A 22804-nucleotide genomic window follows, 5' to 3' on the forward strand; every position below is an offset into this window, starting at 1 on the left:
ATAAAACCTATATATATGTTATTTTATTCTCACAATACTATGAAATCATCACCTAGAATCGCTTTTATAGTACAGAATTACGTGTCATCGTGAAATAGAAAAATAACAGCCTAGTATTAATTGCGCTGTTTTCATGCTATAATTCAAAAGAAATACGTTTATTTTGAAAAGAAAATCATTTATCACTTTAAATCCGTCTTGCAGTAAACAATTATAATATCAAAATATATAAAGAAAAAGAAAAAAAAACTTAGAAAGCTATAATTTTAAAGACTAATATCTTGTCTTTGGTCATAGATAATAACCCCTATTAACACAAAAGACCTTCTTGATATTATTCAGCAGTCAATATACCGGAAATAATTGCGGAGCTATCGAAAAAATCATCTTCTAATGGACATAGCTCGTTCTCCGTTTATCCCTGCATCTTTTAGATCTATACAGATAATTGTCAAACTATTTCAATAAGGAATATAAAATATAACCAAGCGATTGAAGAGATCAATCATTCTTAATAGAGAGTTAATTCTAAATATCAAATAAATATAGGGAAAGAATGCAATATTATTAATATTTCATGGGCTGTCTTAGGAAATTGATTTGGAAATCGAATCTGGATATATCTATATAAACTACTAGAGAAATAGTTTTTTCTATGCTAATTTATGCCATAACAATAAATATTAACTAGCTTGAAATTATGCAAATGTTTTCAGTGTTCATAATTCAAGTATTTGCGCACATTATAATATTTCTTCCAGTAATCATGTGCTTTATTGATCATTTAAAGACAATGAGCTGAAAATTGCTATTTTTTAGACATAGTTATAACCTATAAAATTAGCTATGCAATCAATAACATTTATTAATTATATTAAGTCATTCAATAATGATGTTTTGACAATAAAACACATCTTAAAGATGTTAACAATTTTTCAACATAATAGACGTAAGTCGTTTACAATCGAGGAATTATATTTTCATAAAGAAAGTGAAAATTTTGAGATATATGCAAAAACTAGACGATCTTCATTTAACCCTGTAATTTTTTTTAACTACTGTTCTCTGAAATATTATTAATGAAAGGAAAAATTATATTATTTTTTTCTCATACCTATTAGTAAAGTTTTGTAATATTTGAATATTTTTAGTGCATAGTTTAGTTTTTTTTAACATAATTAGTAATTATGTTAAATATTATTAATTAATATTTAACATAATTAATAAGTGTGTTAATTATTATTAATTAATATTTAACATAATTAGTAAAAGTGCTCTTAGCTTAGTATTCTTATTTACTTCTGGTTTGTTTTATGTTTATATCCATAAATACATTTTCTTACATTCGTTGCAGTGCAAATAATTATCGTTTTATCATTTTGGATCTGTTACTTTAGATCAACTAGATCCAAAATTTAACACTGATCTATAATTTTTGCGTCAAAATTAATACTGCTATTCTGAAAAAACAGGCTGATAAAAAAATCAAATTTTTTTCCGGATTTGATCGAGCATTTGATAAATATTTTAAATTATGATGATGGAATCATATCCCAAATTTCCTCCATGTACTTCTCTTGGTTTTAAAGTTATCCTACAGACATTTGAAATTCGTCTATAAGTTAATAAAATTATATACAAAGATTAAATATAAAATTATTATTTATACTTTGCCTAGTCTTCTCCACTTTTTTGAGACATCAAATTTTCAGACAAGAAACATACATCCACAGATAGATTTTATCAGAGTCATGGAAGTGTAAAACGTGGAGACTAATCAAAACATAGTGGTCGAATCTTTGGATGATTGTAATATTTTATGCATAATATTGAAAGAAAAAAGAAAAGAAAATTTTTACATTACCAAGTCGATAAATATGTTTTTTTATGCGTTTTAGCAGAAGAAAATGAAACCTTAGCTGAACTCTCATATCGTACGTTCCGTCAGAAATCTTAAGTTAGACAAATTCACTTTTACAAAATTATAAATAAATCCGCATTCATCCGTATAGATTTTGTCATTTTTGTAGTATTATAAATCAACCATCCATGTGCACCTACTTATGTTCACATTACTTGATAGAATTTTCTAGAACTTTTATTTATCTATCTGTCAAAGATACACTGTTGTATAACATTCTCCTCTGCATTTTAATCCAGATCGGTAAAGTCAAAAACATATATCTTTTAACTGGTAAAAGTGAACTAATTTTTTTCAGCTATACATCGCATTATCCTCTTTTCTGCAAACGAAAAAGAAGCAATAATAAATAAACAAAAACTAATAACCAACACACCGGCTAGACATATCGTCACCACAGCAAGATATGAAGTGCCGAACCACCTCTCCTTATTACGTCACAGACCACTGTCATTTTATGAAAGCATGGGAGAAAATGAGCTTTACGGGTGGAAAAATTATAGGACTAAAAATGAATAATATGGCGGGTGGGAAATATTAATAAAAAAAAACAACACCCCGAACAAATAAAGCAAGAAAAAATAGATAGGAGTTCAGGGGATAGAAGAAGTTTGGCAAAGCTCTTTACTCTTCTTTTTTTCCCCCGTCCTCCCTTGTTTTGTTTTTCATCGAGTTTATTCCGAGTTTATTTTTCGTTCGCTGCTGGAACTCAGCACTGGCAGGCCTCATCGTTGAAAACCAACTCAGTCCTAGCTTGGGAAGCGGAAGTGCAGGAGAGAACGCGTTTTCTCCGTCAGAAGTCTGTTCATCCTCAAAGGATGCGGTCGGAATCTTTCATCTTCTTCCACAACTTCACGTGGATTTATTTTCCTAGCTGATTTACATTAGATCGCAACTTTATCTGAAGTAAAAATCTGATATCTGCTATACATGACTATCTGTAGTATTGTGGATTTGAAAATATGTTTCACCGCACGTGGTGTTAGTCATATATATTCGGAAATCGTTGGATATTTTGTATAAATAATGGATAATTAATGAAACGTTTCTGAAAAGTTACTTTTCTTCATCTTAATGTGATTACCATTTATTGTCTTTGTAAAAAAAGTGTAAGAATTTCTTAACTTTAGTTTCGCATACAAAACCTGATAGTAACCGCTTATAATTAGTTGCATCGCTGGAATTATAGTGTTTTTTAATGTGAAATAACAAGGCATTTTATAAAGATATAGATATATAACTATAAGATAGTGCTATAAAGATATAGAACATATTTGGATATAAATGGATTCAAATTTTCAATTTGATGAATAATTAAACTGGTTTACCATCTTTACTTTTGTGAATCAAAGTTAATCGACAGGAACCATATTTCAACAAGTGGTATTACTGATTGACTAGAATGTGACAAAACCCGAGTAGAACATCTTGCAACAACAGCAAAACTTTCCAACGGAATTTTCGCTTCATTTCGTAATTTTTAAAAGCATTTTTGCGGCATGAACCAGATATCAGCTTAAAAATGCTTTAAAAAGTTCAAAGAAAACATATTTTTATAATTGAAACAGAGCTATAGAAGAAAGATATATTAGAAATCAGCAAATTTGTATAATTTTTGATATACATATAACAGACAATATGAGGGGTCAAAGAGATGCTTACAGAGTAATGATGTACAACCGGAAAGTTAGTGTAAGTACTGCCTAATTTTATTCTTCCTCTTTTGAAATATTCTTTTATGGCTGTGCATGACTGCGTGTATTGTTTTAGAAACCTAGTTACTTTTTTAAATGATAAATAATTTGAATCTTATTATTTTATTGGTGAATTTTACTTTAAATTATCATATATTTATACTTACTACTTCAAGGAATAGATTTCAACTTTCAAATATAGAATGAGTTAATTTTTTTGGTAGTTTCGAGAAGAATACGTTTCAGTTTGCATTAATTGCTCAGAAGCATTTACTAATTGAAGATTAATTTAAAACTTATATTGTTCATATGAGAAATTTTTAAATATATTCAATACTAATTCTATTTCATTTTCCAACATTGAACTGAAATATTTTAAGGATTGTTCAGGAAATTCCAAATAAGTTAATCAGAACACATTTGTTATACAAATTGTAGAAAGCTATTATTCGTTGGAACTATTTTTATCAAATACAGTTTTTTTAATGATTTGATATTATTAAATCTACAGTTCTTATATTTTTTCCTGGAACGTTTTCTTTTGGAACTTCTACAATTTATATTTTAATTAAAAGATACTGAACTGTTTTTTTTTAAATATCTAAATTTTAAGTAAACTAAAATGTTCATACAAAAATATAAATATCGCGTATATAAATACTTTGTTGATTTTACTTTTCTGCGAACATTTGAAAGAGTATTGTATTTACATATGTTTTAATGTAAATGGAACTAAAATTTAACTAACGTCAGTTTCAAGTATCTTCTTCAAACTGAAAAGAAGTTTCAAGTTTATTGTAAAAGTTTTGATTTTTAGTTGAATTAAAGTACCAAAACTATTATTTTACAATTAACGTCAAAGATAAATTCAAGATCAGTGTTAAAATAATTGATAAATGTTCCATTTCAAAAATCAGTTGAAATAGGCAGTTTCAATAAAGAAGAATTAATCAATGAAAACTGCTTTTTAAAAATACAGATCGAAAAAAGTTTCCAAAATTATTTTAATTTTGATAACTGATTTTTTTACAAAAATTTTTATATTTGTTCTGAAAACGAAATTTTTTTCTTTTTTATCATATCTCGTAAGAATTTTTTACAAAACTGTTTTATATTTCTGGCGAAATAAATCAAAATATTTTAATTTTTTTTTAACTTTATCATGTCGCATGTGTATATATATTTATATCCCATCGCTGTTATAATTAAAGTACTAAATAAATTTATGAAAATGATTAGAATTAGTTATAATAGCCTTTAAAAAAAGACTTTTTTTCCATTTTTATATCTGGAATTTGCTGTGATTTCAATAAACTGCAATATTAGAAATGAAACTCCACTTGAAAATTTATATCCCATCATTCTTGATATCCAGTTTCATTTGCGTCATGCCTTAGGGAAAACTTTTATCCTGTTCCTGGCTGATTTGCATCTAAATTCTCAGAAAAATAAACTAAAATCGATGGGGAAAGTAAAATCTTACTCGTATTACATCCAAGCATCTTGATATTTACTAACACGATTCCTATAATAGGTTTATAGTTTGAGTCTCTGTTGTTTACAAGAAAGATTCTTACTAATAAATTGAAAAATCTCTCAACTTTTTGTATATTTTATGTTGTTTACTCCGGTATAAAGATTTAAATTTTCATTTCCCCGATGCCGTGTTTCAAAAATAATTCACCATCAGCTTTGTTTTGTACAAACTTGTTAACTGTTTACAAACATGTTTTAAACATCCTACTTATTTTGGTAATGTCTTATAAAGTCTCATTTTGTGTTAAGTAGTGAAAATAAAATTTCTTTTTGCGTTAATCTGACTTTCTAAACACACTACGCATACTATGAATATGCTTTGAGCATTAATATTTGTATTGATTCTTCAATTTCCTACTAAAATAAAGAAGTTTCACCCATTTGGCAAAACCTGCAGATTTTTTTTACTATCCTGTAGACAAAATATGCAAATATAAAATATTGTAATCGTCAAAAAATTAGAAATCAAGATTGTGAAGACACTCCACATTTCAGACATTTCTGAGGCCGAAAAACACATTTATGGAATGATATCTGTCTGTACAATCAATAATTCGTCAAAGGAATGAAATTTTGAATACGATTTTTAAGCCAAAGTTTATGATTTCTATCAAATTTTGAACGAAAAGAATTCAAAGAATGTTTCCCGTCTGGCTATTTGAATGTATATTAGCACGATTAATATAAAACAAAAGTAACCAGTTGGACGAAAGTTAGTATCATCTAAAATGTAGATTTATATCAAATTTGGGACAAATTCCATCAAAGAGTTTCTCGCGTTTACATTCTATCGAATCGTACTTTCTCATGCCTTTAAATGCGATAATTCTAAAGCTTAAAAATTTGAATAAAGGAAATTCGTTCTGTGATCTTATGACTACTACTATGGTTCCTTGCCAAATTTTACTTTCAGTTGGTCATGTAGTGAGCATCCAAACTACATATTCGGTTTTCTGGTGCTTGTATATTAACCGCATTCCAGCGATTAATCATCAAAAATCGCATGTTATTAGGCTTTTTCGCAGCAATTACTCACAGGATAATATGCTGTTAATGATGCACACTTGTTTTCTTTAATATGCTATGCAACACAAAACTTTCATGTGCGAAATTCTGAAAATAAAAATATGTGCACTGACGACGTTCACAGCCTAATCAATTTTATACGGGGGTGGGAAGGTAATAAGGTCTTTATTAGATAGCAAGTGGGAAGGTTTTGGGAAGACCAATCCAGCTAGTTTAAAATGTAATTATCACAAAACTAATAAACGCTATCACTAAACTAAACCTCTAGTCAATCAATTAACTAAACCTCTGTAACCAAAACATATACAGCAAAGCCACTTCTATTCAATTCACGCAGCTACTCAACGCACCGTATACACGCTTATATATATCAAATAAAAGAATATATTAATAGAGAAATAGAAAAAAAATATAGAAAATAGAAAAGGAGTAAGAAAAGTAAGGGAATGATAGACTTATTTATTTTTGTTCTTATTTGATTTCACTGTTTTGTTTAACAGCTTGTTTGCCATTTACGTGGAATATCCGAAATAAACGTTAGTTGTTCCTTTTTGAAGATATTCTCTATCAAGGAAAATATTAAAAATCCATAAGGTAAAATCTATAATATTAAATTTAAGTCAGTATATTAAATGATATTACGTTTCTGTTTAGCATACAAAATTCAGAAACATTGGATTTGCAATTTGTGGTAAAATTGACATTCTTTCTTTATTTCTCTTATTATAAGCATTCAAAAATTTATTAATAATTATTTATGAGGATATTTTTTGATATGTGCTATTAATAAACTAGTTTCCATTATATACAGTTTTAAATTGAACTTGAGTCATTCGATCAACAATAGCTATCACACGGTTCATAAAAATAGTTCTTAATAAAAATTCGTATTCATTTATTAAAAATTATTCAACAAATTTATTTTAATTTTTATATAAAATCAGAAAGAATATTGTGGCTCAAATGAAGTCAGTAGAAAATTCAATCTATTTGACTGAAGTAAATTTCAAGCTTTTAGTGCAGTAATTTGTAAATTGAAATGTAAATTGGAAAAGAAATATACTTTATATCATTGTTTATTTTACTATAAGCATTTTTATTAACTTTATATAATTATGTTTTATGTATTACACTATTCACTTTATATATTAAAACTATTCATACAATTTCATATAAACTATTCATATTAATAGATATATCTGTTAATATTAAAGATGAATGTGTCTAGGCGTGTAGAGAACGGCCTAGACTGCACAGGCCAGTCTAGGCCGTTTGACCTAGAGTTGCCAAACTAGGCCCATATATGTTTTGGTGGGTTGAAATATGCAACTTGGAACGAATCTATTTAAGATTCCAATTAGAATTTAAATTAATCAATAATTGGCCGAAATTTTAGCATGCTTTAACGGTAACTTTCAAGCATATAACAGTACGAAAATGAATTATACATTTCTGAAAAATTCAAAAGGATATCTTTTCATCAATACTAATTTAATATTCTTTCAAGTTCAAAGTAAGTCCTTTATTTCAAAACTATGTTCTTTGCCTAATGTTCAATGAAAAAATATATTAAGGCTTTAAAATCCAAACTTTTTCATTATTTATGAAATATTTAAACTCATTTCTTTTTTACCGTTTTTGAAATCTTAAAGAAAAAGGGCTCTTTTTAAACACTTTTACAGTTTACAAGATGAATAAAAAATGTGAAGTTCCAATATCACGAAAGCTTGAAGATTAACGAACCAGATACTTAAGATTTTAATAGAGCAATGATGTCATGGAGCTAGCCTATTTCGGAAAGTGAGCAGGATGAACAAAATATAAGAGTGATAAATAAAACAACATGGCTTTAATGCCAAACAAATTGATGGATTCAAGTAATTGAAATCAAATCTAAACAAATAAACTAAATAAAACATAATTTAAGTGTGTGTGTGTGTGTGTGTGTGTGTGCGTGTGTGTGTGTGTGTGTGTGTGTGTGTGTGTGTGTGTGTGTGTGTGTGTGTGTGTGTGTGTGTGTGTGTGTGTGTGTGTGTGTGTGTGTGTGTGTGTGTGTGTGTGTGTTGACCCTGTAGGCCAAATCACTTAACCAGCTACCAAACATATATGCCTTAAAAATTGGAAATATGTACCTCGGAGCGATACTTTTCAAACTTTAACCAGACATCCTTTCCAGATTTAAAGAACAACTTTTTAAATAATACCAATTGATTAGTACTGCTAATTTTTTCCTGAAATTCGGCACTTTATTCAATATTTTCTCATAACTTTAAAGGACTGTTTAAATTGTTGCACTGAAATTCAAACCGTTATGTTACCAAATATTTTATCACATAATTTTCTGCCATTTTTGAAAAGTAAAGAAAATAATTCGATTTATTACGTTTGTATTTTATACGCCAAATATAAAAAGTAAGTTAAGCACTGTGACATTTAGAAGATAGATGAATCAAACATTTACGGTTTTAATAGAGCTATGATGTCATAATCCGGGTCTTCATTCATTAGAAAGGTTCCTGTATACAATAAACAGAATTTTAGTAAGACTGTTACAATAATACGGCTTTAACGTCAGACAATTTAATGGAATCATGGACATGAAGCTTTATAAACTGAATACAAATATCACAATCGAACTGGCTGGTCGCCGCAGGGTGACTAGTATTTCAAATATTTCTAAGCACACGGAATTACGCAATTGAGAATCAAAAACTAATTTATGGATTGCAAATTGATTTTAATTGATCATTCCAAATTTTAAATAATTAAAAATTAAGCGAAAGTTTGTTTTGTTTTTTGATAATATTACATCACAAGAATAATTTTGCGAAATCTTAACAATCAAAAAATTCTTTTTTCAATGGCATCGATAATTTCCCTGTATAATTTTTTTCTGTTTTTAATCGATTTAAAAAAGAAATCTTAAGCATATTTTAAGCGATATATTTCATTGTTGAAGTGAAGCTTAAATAGTTTTTATTATTGTAACTAATATTTCATCCTGGTTGTTTTCAATTATTTATGATCAAGATTGAGTTGATGTAGAGTAGGTTCTAATTGATTGATTGATGTTTGTTGTATGTCGGATTGATGTAGATTGATGTTGAGTAGGTTCTAATATAAGATATGATTTTAATTAAGTTTCTAAAATTTTATTATGCCTTCAAATAGGGTTATCTTCAAAATAAAGTAAAGAAAAAAAATTATGTTTTTCATAGTTAAATTAAAGTGTTACTACTTCAATATATAAACAACGGATGCATGAAAAAATAGATATATTTATAGTGCAGTGATTAGAACGGTGTAGGGCTCTAAAATAGCATGAGTTACATGCAAATCAAAATTTGAAGTTTAAAAATAATTTGTGGGGAATACTATAAAGACATAACTATAAATAATATTCATTTGAATTTTTTTGAAAATTTTAATTTTGGAGAACCACCTAGTAATCAGAAGCGACAAGCAGGTATGAAAGCTTAAATGTACACAAGACAAAGTCCACGCATTTGAGAAATCTTCCTAATTTATTTTGCTTTAACAATCTACATATTTGTAAAACTATTTGACTTACCATTTTATTTACCATTTGGCTTATTTTTTATTTAAAAAAAAATCTCAATATTTTTAATACAAAATAAAAATTCTTAAAAGTATTTACAGAAAACTTTATGCTAAAAATTGATTCAATGTCTTTATAAATGATCCACAAAGAAATAATTTATATAAAGTATATTTGCTTATTAAATCAAATAATACTAGAAGTCATTTTTCCTCTGAACTCGGATCGACTATTAAATTTCACCGTTAAAAAAATAGTTCACAACAAAAAATAATTGTTCTGACAAATATTTTTCTCTTCAAAATTTTTACTTTTTTCTCTTTTACAGAAATCGTAACTTAATCGTTGATTTCCAAAAAATAAAACTAATAAACATTGCTGTTTCAAAAAATAAAATCATTTTAAATGGTACTTAAAATGATTTTATTTTATGAAACAACAAAATTTTTAAGTACTACTTAAAATGATTTTATTTTTTGAAACAGCAATGTTTATTAGTTTTATTTTTTGGAAATCAAAGATTAAGTTACGATTTCTGTGAAAGAGAAAAAGTAAAAATTTTGAAGAGATAAATATTTACCAGAGCAATTATTTTTTGCTGTCAACTATTGTTATTTTTTTGTTCTCAGTTCTCTTCTGATATTTGTTACATTTGTTTTCAGTTTATATAGCTTCAAGTCCATGCTTCTGTCAAATTTTCTGACATTAAAACCGTATTATTGTAACTGTCTTTCTAAAATTTTGTTTATTGTATGCAGGAACATTTCTAATGATTGAAGACCGGGATCATAACAACATAGCGCTATTAAAAACGTAAATGTTTGATTCATATATCTTCTAAATGTCACAGTGCCTTACTTACTTGCCTTATAAACTACAAACGTAATAAATTGAATTATTTTCTTTACTTTTCAAAAATGGCTGAAAATCATGAGATAAAATATTTGATAACGTAACGGTTTGAATTTCAGTGCAACAATTTAAACAGTCCTTTAAAGTTATGAGAAAATATTGAATAAAGTGCCGAATTTCAGAAAAAAATTAGCAGTACTAATTAATTGCTATTATTAAAATGTTGTTTTTTAAATTTAGAAAGGATGTCTAGTTAAAATTTTTAAAGTATCGCTCCGGGGTACACATTTCCAGTCTTCAAGATATATATATTTGGTAGCTGGTTAAGTGATCTGGATTGGTGGTCTGAACAAATTTAGTAATACATTACGCATTTAATACAGGGAGGTTATAAGTAAAGTGCAAGTGTTTGAAGTACTGTAAAAGAAACACTACTTGGAGTATATTGAAGAAATTCGGTATATGATATATTTACAATATTTGGAAATAAATTACACAATAAAAAGAATTAGTTTAACTTCTTATCATACGTAGCGCATTTTAATGGCAATATTTTTACATTGTAATTATAACATTTTTCTTTGTTAAAATATTAAATGCATAATGTATTACAATATTTGTTCAATCTGGGATCCTTCAAGTCCTTTCCTAGACGCAAGACAGCGTGATCCACTGTAACACCTAATAAATCCTGCTGAATTTCTAGGACATGTCTAGTAATGTTGCTTTTGAAAGCAAAAATATAGTTAGGTTTGTCTTTGTAGACGCGATCTTTTAAATATCCTCACAGCCAGAAATCGCCAGGATTCAAATCAGGTGAATGAGGTGGACACGCATTTTACAAACATCTGCTAACTATACGATTCTCTCTAAAGGTTCGGTGAAGCAGTTGTGCAAAATGATGAGCAATGTGAGGTGGTGCTCCATCTTACATGAATATTGTTGAACCGAGACAAAGCAGGGATCACATTACTTTCTAAAATTTGAGTGTAACTTGTTACGGTGCAGCGAACTCACCTGGTTGGTGTAAGATTTTCGAAAAAAAATGAACCGATAATAAAGTCACCAGTCATACCACACCAAACTGTAACAAACGTTGAATGCAAGGGTTTCCCAAAAACAGTATGCGGGTTGGATGAGCCCCATATCCTACAGTAATGGGTGTTCACTTGTCCGGATAAAGTAAGATGTGCTTCATCGGTCCAGAAAATCTTTCAAATCCGTGATTCTTCTTCATCAATTTTGGCAAGAATGAAGTTGGCAAAATCAATTCTTTTTTGCGAATCACCTGGTTGCAAGCACTGCAAAATTTTAATTTTATACCGACAGTGTCTTAAAATGTAGCGCAAGGCTTTGCGTGCAGTCGCCCATGGTTTTGATAAAATCGTTGCTACACTTCTAACGCTTACGGGTCGTTGATCCACTAACCCTGAATCAATTGCTTCCCTAATCTTTTCCACAACTTCCTGAATCACAGATGCTTTTCTCTAGTTCCAGGAAGCACTCCGAGTTCTCATGTAGCTTCAAATTTATTAATCATTTTCTTTAAGCCATTCACAGACATCGGTCCTTTTCTCAAATCTTTAAGACAGGCGCTATTCTTCCAAAGCAGCACTATAATTACTGTTCTTTTGGTAATAATACGTTGTCGACAAAGTCATGGCTATAGCCTAAAGATACATGACTTTTATCATCATAAAGATTTTTAAATTGAAGTGGTATTCATTTTGACATAGTACAGAGCAAAAACAACACTTTAATAATCTATAGCGCCATCTATTGCAAAAAACGAACTATTTTTTATTTTATTTTGTAATTTATTTCCCCATGTTGTAAATATAACATATACTAAATTTCTTCAATATATTCCAATTAGTTTTTCTTTTACAGTCCTTCAAACAATTGCACTTTAATTATAACAACCTTGTGTTTATTCGTAATACCCACCAAAACCAGTGAAAATTTTAATTTCTGGCGCGATGTTTTCTAATGCTTAAAATAGTTTTTATAGTTATATATATATAATTTCAAAATTAATTTTTCAAATAAAATTAATAAAAAGAAAGTTTTATTTGGTTTTCAATCTAATAATAATTTTCCATCAACCAGTTGATATATTCAAAAAATATCTATTCTGAAAATATTTAAGAAAAAGTTTTTTAAAGTATTATTTAATTGTTTCAAAATTATTACTTAGAGTAACTTATTGTTACTTTACTTTAGTACTTAGAATTTTCTATATCCCATTAAAGTGAAATATTTGAAACCCAAAATTCAATAAATAACTAGATTGCTATTGAGAAAATAAAATATGATATACATTTTTTTTCAATCTGAATGAAGTATCTGCTTAGGCTTAGTTGTAGTTAGCAGTCATGTCGAACTTCTTATTTCCTAAACTTTCTACTACAAGAACACGACATAGTTTAGAAGTCAAAACAATTTCGATCCAATAAACTTTGAACTTCTAAATAAGGATATCTATTGAGTATATGGGTTTATAATATGTTATATCTGCCATTGTAGATAAAATATCGTAATAGTTGCTGTGCTGTGAGAGATTCGAATGTAAGTTTCTGGTCAGTGTGTCTTATTGGTAACTGGCCATGAATCCAAATTTCGAACGCAGGACAAAGATAGTCCTCGCATAGCTTCATCGTCGTACTTTTTCCTAGTAATTCACACTAGCGTCTAAGATTTGAAATTTTAATTGATTTTCTTGAAGATACTGTTACAAACCTGTAATTTTGCTTTCCAACATGAATAGTATCATCATAAGAAAGACCGTTTCACGGTGAGCCCTGTTGGATGCTAATCGGATGCCGCGTCAGTGATCTCAGAGCTTGGCGACAAACTTGGCAAAAATTTGGCAACGCATTTGGCGACTTTGGATACAAAATGGATATTGTTGGAAATTTTGAGAATTTTATTGATCCCGCCAGTAGGAACTGAGATATGCCCAAAATATTTTTGACCTGCCTCCGGGTAGCTATAAAAGGCCGGCAGTCTCAAGCTGCAGTCAACCAAATCGGAGTCGTAGACAAGTAACGAATCTTTGAGAAGATAGCGAAGTACGTTGTGTGGAACTCAAGCTATTGCTGAACTGAGCTGTGTGCCGAGTCCTGTGGCGTTTATTGTGGAAAGCAGCTTCAAGTTGTGTGTGGAGTAGCCAGTCGTGTGGTAGTGAGTCGGCAGTTGGACACAGTTAAAGCGAGGAGACAGTGGAGAAGTTCAGCCGTTTGGAGAGACCGTGGAGCGAAGCTCCGAGGATCCCCTCTCCTGCTGAATTCTGTCTGGCCGCTTTGTGTGTTGTGGTCGATTACTGCTTGTGGACTACTGTTTGCTGTAATGGGCTGTTATGTGCTGTCCTGTGTTCGTCTCAGCTGTATATATTTGTCGTTAATGTATTCGTGTACTTTGTGTTAATAAACGTCGTCTTTTTCTACTAAAGGACTGTTTATTTCAGCATCGACCATCAAATCTTAAAAGAACACCAAACGGAAATAACAAGTCCGTAACAATACAGTAATATAATCTCCTATTTATTTGAGATATATCGAGAAGGAAATAAAATTTTACTTAAAATTAGGGATGCCGTAAACGAAATTTCTTTTAATTCAATTATGCAATTTATCTATAGTCAGTATACAACTAAAATAGAGAAAAAAATATTTAATGTGTTCTTATCTTAAAATGTTATCTCTGTAATAGATAAAATTCTGCGCATCAATGTATGTTCATAATCTATTATATAATGATGAGGTATTGTGATGCTGCCATTCTCAATTATATCTTAATATGCTTGTTATAAATATGGCATATTAAAACAGCAAGGATATAATAAGTTAGCTAAACACTGCTGATCATAACTATATATCTTGATAGAAAGATACTGTATTTGCTATTTTTATTCAAAAAGGTATAGAAAAATGGTATTAAATATTTTAAATTTGGATAATCTTAACTAAAGTTTTCCATTTAAAGAATTTTTTATGTTATCAAATTAAAGCTCTTTTCAATGGTGATGAATTTTTAAGTGACGAATTTCAGAACTGCATTCGCTTTTCAAAGATACTTGTTTTCAAATGTGTCGTTTTGAATTATCCTGTATTTATGTAAATTATGCCTTATTTCGAGCAAAACTTTCAAATAATTCTTGGGCTTTTGATGGTATTCATTTCGGATATTAAAACGATCTTATGTAAGAAATAAAAATAAAATAAACGAATCAAAATTATCTAAGGGTATTAAAAAATGCTTTAAATTAAGTTAATCCTTACCCCCTTTAAATGGAAAAACTAATCCCATATTTCTCAGCTAAATAAGAATTATTGAATTAATTTAATTGCAATAACTAAATGTGAAACAATTTATTGTTGGAAATAATAAAATACATTAATAAATTTATGTGTTTTTGATGATCATATAATATTTTAGAATTTTCAAAAATTACCAATCAATGGATTAATATTTTGAAGTTTGTTTTATTACAAAGTTTGATTTTTTAAACCTCCGTCTAATTGGAAATTTGACGAAAATTGACTTATACTAATTAGTACTTATACAAATTAGATTGCACTATACAAATTAGTACTTATACTAATTAGAATTCACTGTACTAATTAGTACTTATACTCATTAGAATGCAAAGTGAGTAATTTATGAATGCGAAATTCCAGATGTTTTAACAATTTTCTAAAGAATTCAATAATAATTGAGTGCTTACAGAATCACGTATGACTTAAAATTACTTTAAGGAAACGAATTTTAATACTTTTTTTTAATTATGTGTCATAGATTTTACCACAATCCTTAGGAATAGAGCAATTTATATTATCTCCGAATAAATCATTTTAAAGTTGCAAGGGAACAAAACAAACTCGCAAAAGGGAGCTTATTTTATTGACATTTAAAAAAGAATTTACATCCTATAACACATCCGCCGCTTCTCTATGTTTTAAAACGGAATAACAAGCTCTAAGCTACCACGTAAAGAGAAGTTTGAACGAAAATTCGCAAACGAAAAACTTTACCGCAGCGTAAACATTGTCGTAAAATATAGAGAAAAAGCAGGCACACAAACTCATGATTGAAAACGACTGACAGTTTCGACTTTTTCTCTTGAAACCTTTGGCTAAACAAAAATATTCAATGCCAGGAAGGAAATTTTTTTAAGAAAAATCCCTTTCTTTTACTTCAACACTAATACTAACGATCGTGTTGAAAAAAAATAAGGGAAAATCATCTTGCCCATGATAGGTGGGGAGAAAGGGAAAAAAAACTCGAACGAAAGAGAACAAAATAACGAATCCTGAGCTTAAGTATGGAATCCCGATTCTCAGTCAGCGGGGGGTACAGTCAGTTGAACACGGTGTTGGCAACTGCCACGACTAGAAGACAAAAAATAGACTAGGCCGTAACCGTAACGGTTAGAACAATGGTTGCAGGTAGTCTTTTCTAAGAGCAACTGGATGACGTGGAAGGGTAGGTTTGGGATGGGGTTTTTTTTAATGCTCTCGAAATGTTTTTTCTGGAAAGTCAGAGGAGTTATGGGTGTTTTCTAGCAGGTGAAAATGGAATTAGATTTAGTCATGGGAGTTATAGTTTTTATGTCCCATTTCACTATATTTTCCCTTACAGAGCATAATAAGTGAATAAAATGGACATTAATAAATTTGTCTACAAAATTAAAAAAAACACATTAAAATTAATTAATTTCCAATTACTTTTAAAACATTAAAACTAATCGGAAAAGAAATTTCTTACTTTTCAAATGTTGTAAATTATTGATTTGGCTAAATACATTAAATGCCACCGGTTCGATTCTCCATTTGCAAAGAATGAAGAATTGCAAACGTGGAAAATTTCCAATTTTAACGACGAAGTACGTCTCATACGTTGCATGAAATTATTGAATTTTTTTACCTAATCTGTATTGTATCTTGATTGTAATTCTTATATATCTTTTATTCTGAAGCAATGAAATTTGCTGACAAAGACTGAAAAATCACAGAAAAGTTCATTATTTTTTCTATTTGGTGCAACATGAGTGTGGTTGTTTTATTTTTAATGCATTTGCAGTATAATGTCATTTAGTTCTTATTGTTAAGAAATAAAATTGCGGTAAAAATAAATCCTGGTAAAAATAAATATGACACTGAGAAAAAAATCATAGTCCCAGAGATAATATTTATGATAAGAGGGTGCAAGCTCAGGTGTCATTCTTATCGTTTAGTAACAACAAAAATTTTCTAATTTCTTATCAATTTAACAATCGATATATATATATATATATATATATATATATATATATATATATATATATATATATATATATATATATATATATATATATATATATATATATATATATATATATATATATATATATATATATATATATATATGTATGTATATGTATATATATATATTAAATTGGCAAACTGAAGAATAATTGGTTAAAATATTTAAAAAGTATATTTTAATGATTTTCATAACCATTTCTACTTTAAAACGTTATTTAACAAAGGCACACTCAGAGAAAAATAAATATAAATTAAATGGGGATACTTTCTTTCACTCATACATTTATGTATACTTTATTTCATTCTGAACTTTTTTCCACTATATATTTAAATTCTAAAACTTAATTTATGAGCATTTCACTTTAATGAAAAAACACAGAAGTGAATATATATATATATATATATATATATATATATATATATATATATATATATATATATATATATATATATATATATATATATATATATATATATATATATATATATATATATATATATATATATATATATATATATATATATATATATATATATATATATATATATATTCTAAATTTTAATTGATTTCATGTTTATTATACATTCAAGAAGTTATTTTAATATAAACGGAGAAATTTTAAATGATAATAATATTTTATTAAATATAAAAAGTAAAAACTAGATAAACTTTACATAGATATAACAACCACCTCTTTTCTAAGTCGACACATTGATTTTTTTTTCCTTTTAATTTATTATAGAAGCCTATACTGAATTCAGCAGATGTCAAAGAAAAGAAATGTTATTTTTATGTATAAACTCAGACAACACAGTATTTAAATAACGTATATTCCATAAAATACATTGTAATATTTACAATACCATTCTAGAGCAAGATATAATGATGATTTTTTTCTCATAAAAACACTTTGAAACATTGATTTACCATTTTCTCTTAGCATAGATTCGTTGCAAAATAAATGAGTTAACATTTTTATATCGGAAGGTTGAATATGTGCATCAGATTGTTAAGAATACGGAAACTATATTTCAGAGCTATGAATTGAAAAACAAATGAACGGAAAAAATGAAACAAAAAAAAATCTGACAGAAAAATTAAAGAAGATTAGAATCGCTATTTCTGAATTTTCAATCGTTAATTTTTGTTTTTATAAACTCATATTTAATTATAGCAGTTATTTCGTATCATACGATATTTATGTAATTTCGATACAACATTGATATCTATAAAAAAAGCTACTTAAACAAGGAAAAATATTGTGAAATACACGTTAAAATATATTGAAAGGCTTACTTGAATTAGAGAAAAAGTTCTAATGAATAAAAATTGATATAAATTTAAGGCTAATAATTCTTTAATTTAAAGTGGTGTTAAAAATTTTATTTTTGCAACAGTTGTTAAAAAAATTAATGAGATAAATAGTTAAAAATTTCGATTAATTTCTCAATAAAAATTGAATTAAAATTTTGAAGTTTCCTTTCATGGCGAGTTCCTATAACTCGAAGAAGCAAATGACTTAAATTTAGTATCTATAAGTTTAAGTATCTGTACTGCAGAGTAAGAATTTTAATCATGATTTTTACAAATAGTATGGCAATCTATAAACATAATCCTGTTGATGTAAAATATACCAAATTTCTAAATGAAAAGATGTTTTATATCTATCTACATTTGATACCATTTTTTCTATCCAATAATCAGTACCATAATAAATTAACTTTAATAATCTTTTATTTTCTAATTGGGACTATTTTCATTCTATTTACTTCCTGAACATATTGCTTTTAGAATAGCAAAATAATTTATCGAACTTCCGCGGTCGATGTTTCAATTACAAAATAATTTCAATTGAAATGTACGATTTTTTTCTTAATTTGGTTTATCTTTAAAAAAAAGTAAATCGGAGCAAAAATATTCTTTTTATCATTATGAAAGAAAGATTTAAAGTTGAAAACACTGTAACAGTTGAAAAAAATGTATTTATTCATCTTTAAAACATAATGGTTTGAAGAATAAATACATCGACAAATATTTCTCTTTGATATTATTACTGGAAAGCTAAGGATTACAGCTAAGATTCTGAAAGCAAATATATATTTATTTCGATTGAAAAGTTCACGCGAAAAAATTCTGATTTATTTTTTTCAACACTGAAGAAATTTCAGTTTTTATTTGAGATTTATCAAGTTAAAAAGATATTTCTAAAAATAGAAAAGTAAATTATTATTTTTGATACACATTTAATGGTATATTTCTGGTGTCCAAATAAAATCAAACGCAGTGCATTTTTGTAAAGAATTCTTTTTTTCAGTTATATTTGTAACCATGGAATTTAGATCTCTATGACTTTAACTGTTGTAATGTAGCTATTTAATTATTGCAATTTGTGTAATGTTTGTATTGAGTGTAAAAAAATGACTATAAATTTTTGTAAATTTAAAAATGTTATGATAAATAAAAACTTACGTTATTTCTATCAGGATAGTTTCAAACCGAAATTTTCATTCATTACTAATCAGTATCATGTATCAATAATCTGTACTTCTAGAATAAACTAATTAAACTAATTTCAGAATAAACTAAAAACCATCAAGAATAAACTAATTAAATGTATCCAAGTAAACTTTTAATCAGGATAATCAGTCCTCTCAGTATCTTTATCTAAAATAATAAACATATCAAATAAACCGTCAAATCAATATAAGTCAGTACAATCCAGATGAACTGCAATTAATTTGAATAATTAGCATTCGGCTAGGGTAAAAAAATTTATTATTTCTGATTAACAGTGATATTTAGGATATAAAAATAGAGTACGTATTTGTAAATATTTTTGTATGTATAAGGCAAAGAAAAGCACTTTGGAATAACAAGTGCAAATCAAATCTCATTTTTAAATACAATATTATTCTGCTTTTGCTTTTTGTCTTTAACTTTGTCTTCTTTTAAAGATTTTTAGTGATCCTCATAAATTTTGCTTTATTGATAACTGACCTTACCTTTACCTTTGTCTTCTTTTAAAGATGTTTAGTGATCCTTATAAATTTTGCTTTATTGATAAGTGACCTTACCTTTATCTTTGTCTTCTTTTAAAGATTTTTAGTGATCCTCATAAATTTTTCTTTATTGATAACTGACCTTACCTTTACCTTTGTCTTCTTTTAAAGATCTTTAGTGATCCTCATAAATTTTGCTTTATTGATAAATAATTTTAATTGTTTAACTCGATTTACACTTTATCCACTTTACACTGCTAGTCCTACGTTCTCTTAAAATGTGTAAAACTGGGAGGATGCAGTAATTTATTTAAAAACAGAATTTACCTAACCAAAAATTTAATATGATGTCTGTAATATCAATAATAATATACTGAAATAGTCGTAGTTTTGATATACTTTATATAAGTAAGTATAGGCAGGTAATATATGTAAATAATTTAGGTAAATGCAAAAAATGAAAGGATACAAAAATTTATAATTATTCAACAACCGAAGGAATTATAAAAAGTTCAATCACCATAAGAGGGAAGAAAAATGCTAATTAAATATTTTCTTTCTAGATTATGAATTTTATTACAGATATGTAAGAATAATTTTATATTCATGTTCACCTTCATCTTATATTCCTGTTCATATTCTTATATTCTTGTTCATATTCTTATATTCATGTTCATATTCTTATATTCCTGTTCATATTCTTATATTCATGTTCATGTGCTTTTATTCATGTTATTCCTTACATCCATGTTCATTTTTTTATATTTATGTTATTCTTTATTTCACGTTCATGTTCATATATTCATGTTCGTGTTATATCTTATATTCATGTATATCATATAATCACAGCCATGCTTTAAATACTGTTTTTACCATTATGTAAATTAAAAACTGTTTCTCTCTTCTTCCTCCTTGCTTTATTAAACAATTATTCAACAAACAAAACAAACTACGAAAAGTTCATTTATTATTAAAAGAAATAAAAGTGAAAATATACAAACAATCAAACGTTTTAATAGAGATACTTACCAAGTATTAAATATTCATTCATTAATAATTTAATTCGTGTAGTTTTCAAGCGTAACACTCCAAGCTTTTATTTATTGTTGCTTTCATTATTATATTGATGAAAGACTAATTCTTCTTCGTTGTTTTACTAAACAATTATCAAGCAGAGTCAGCTCAGTTAATCAAGTCAGAAAATTATAAACTCAGCTGTGGATGCAAGATTTTATTTTGTGTTCTCTATTCGTTAATTTAATTAATTGAAATGTAACAATCGTAGCAAAAGGGGACGTAATTGAAGAGTCTAAATATAGAGCCTAAATCGTAGACGTAGAAATTCTTATTTTTGGAAGATATTCTCCGTCGGTAATGGCGCATGAAGATGTTATCTTGAATCAAATAGAAACTGTTTTCAAAGTTCTGTCTTGTATTCTTCTGAATGAGAGAAACGCCTCTAAAACTCCGCAGGGAGTTTCATCATTACAAGAATTCAAAACAGTAAGCGGCGCTTTTATGACAAAATATCTGAAAATGCTTAGAATGAAGGTTTTTCTGGTAAATTTTAGAAAAAAGAAAAACGATTAAGATGTCTCGACATCCTGTTCATAAAGAATGCTATAGAAAGCTGATACAAAGTTTTTAATTTTTTTAAATTTTATGTCCTGAATTATAACGCTATTTATTGCAACACCGTTTTATTTTGACTATGTAATATGAATACTAAGTGAGAAGCCGGCGATAATGGCTTTTCCGAAACTTTTCCACATACTCACTGACAAATGTACTTGTATTTTTTAACCATATGCCAATGGCAATGAAACGTTTTAAGCGATCTTTAGAAGTTTTTTTGCGGCGATTAATTGCTGAGATGCGATTAAAGCAAAATTACAGAAAGTCAAATGTTTATTTTGGTACTCTTTTATCCGACCGATTAAAAACAAAATTTGGCTCAGAACTACAAATGTAGTAACAAAATTGCACACCAAATTTCATATGTTAAAATCATTGCGTTTTAGATTTATTGCATTAATATGATTGTGAAATGACACACCAATAAGCGATCAACTTCTTGACGGATTTGGTTTTAAATTTGATTCGTATCCACACTTTAGGTATTTAATCTGAATACAAAATTGTATCTATCTAGCTCTCTACGTTTTGCAATTATTGTGTTTATTTATATTCTGACATCCAGGGAGACAAAATTCCTCGGAATGCATTTTATTCAAATTGATAAAAAATCTTCAAATATGATGTAAAATCTAAGATCAATTTTTATCTCTCTAGTTCAAAGCATGCTTGAATTATTATATTTGCAGCCAGACAAAATAATTCTAAAAGTGCATTTTTCTGAGGAAGAGAGGTGTAAAATACGGTGATTCATCTTATTAAGTTCGAAGATTTTGACGATCACTATTTTTTCTTTTGTATGCTTTTTATACGAGAAAATAAATATAGTATTTCATTTCAATATTTTAATGAATTTCCGTTATTTCCGTGTTTATTTCAAAAAATAGTATTTAAAATTAGATACGAAAATTGAATATTTGAAACAAACCAAAGATAAGTTTAACGGAAGAAATTGGGCATGTAGTCTTTTTCGAAAAATAAAAAGAAAAGAAAAAAATCTGCATTTTATAAAATTGAAAAAAAAATTCTAAAATTGTGTCGTCTAATTTCAACTTTTCTTAAGTCGAAATAAACTGTATGTCACTCAGAAACTGATATTCATTGCGCTCCAATATTTTCGAAATATTATAAAAGTACATTTAAAGATTTTCAGATAAAATTACATTAAAATTTAATATTCAAGGTAATATTTATTCTTAGACGTTCTCTGGGTCACCGCAAAAGAGGATCACGAGAGCAAAAGTCCATTACAAAAGTGCCATTACCCATCCACGTA

The 22804-nt window shown here is 27.7% G+C and overlaps 1 protein-coding gene across 3 annotated transcripts in view; it reads left to right on the forward strand.

Moving 5' to 3' along the window:
• The window catches only part of LOC129962377 (voltage-dependent L-type calcium channel subunit beta-1-like), a 236367-nt gene that overhangs the window by 1896 nt on the left and 211667 nt on the right, over nucleotides 1-22804 (forward strand). The window contains exon 1 of one of the 3 annotated variants that reach the window (XM_056076126.1): nucleotides 2669-3613. The exons of the other annotated variants lie outside the window; for them this stretch is intronic. Coding sequence (XP_055932101.1) covers nucleotides 3560-3613 — 54 coding nt within the window. The 5' untranslated portion in view covers nucleotides 2669-3559. Of the gene's footprint in view, nucleotides 1-2668; nucleotides 3614-22804 lie in introns of those variants that run through there. 3 annotated transcript variants of the gene reach the window in all.

This window comes from Argiope bruennichi, chromosome 2, assembly GCF_947563725.1.
Source record: "Argiope bruennichi chromosome 2, qqArgBrue1.1, whole genome shotgun sequence".
Classification (NCBI taxonomy): domain Eukaryota; kingdom Metazoa; phylum Arthropoda; class Arachnida; order Araneae; family Araneidae; genus Argiope; species Argiope bruennichi.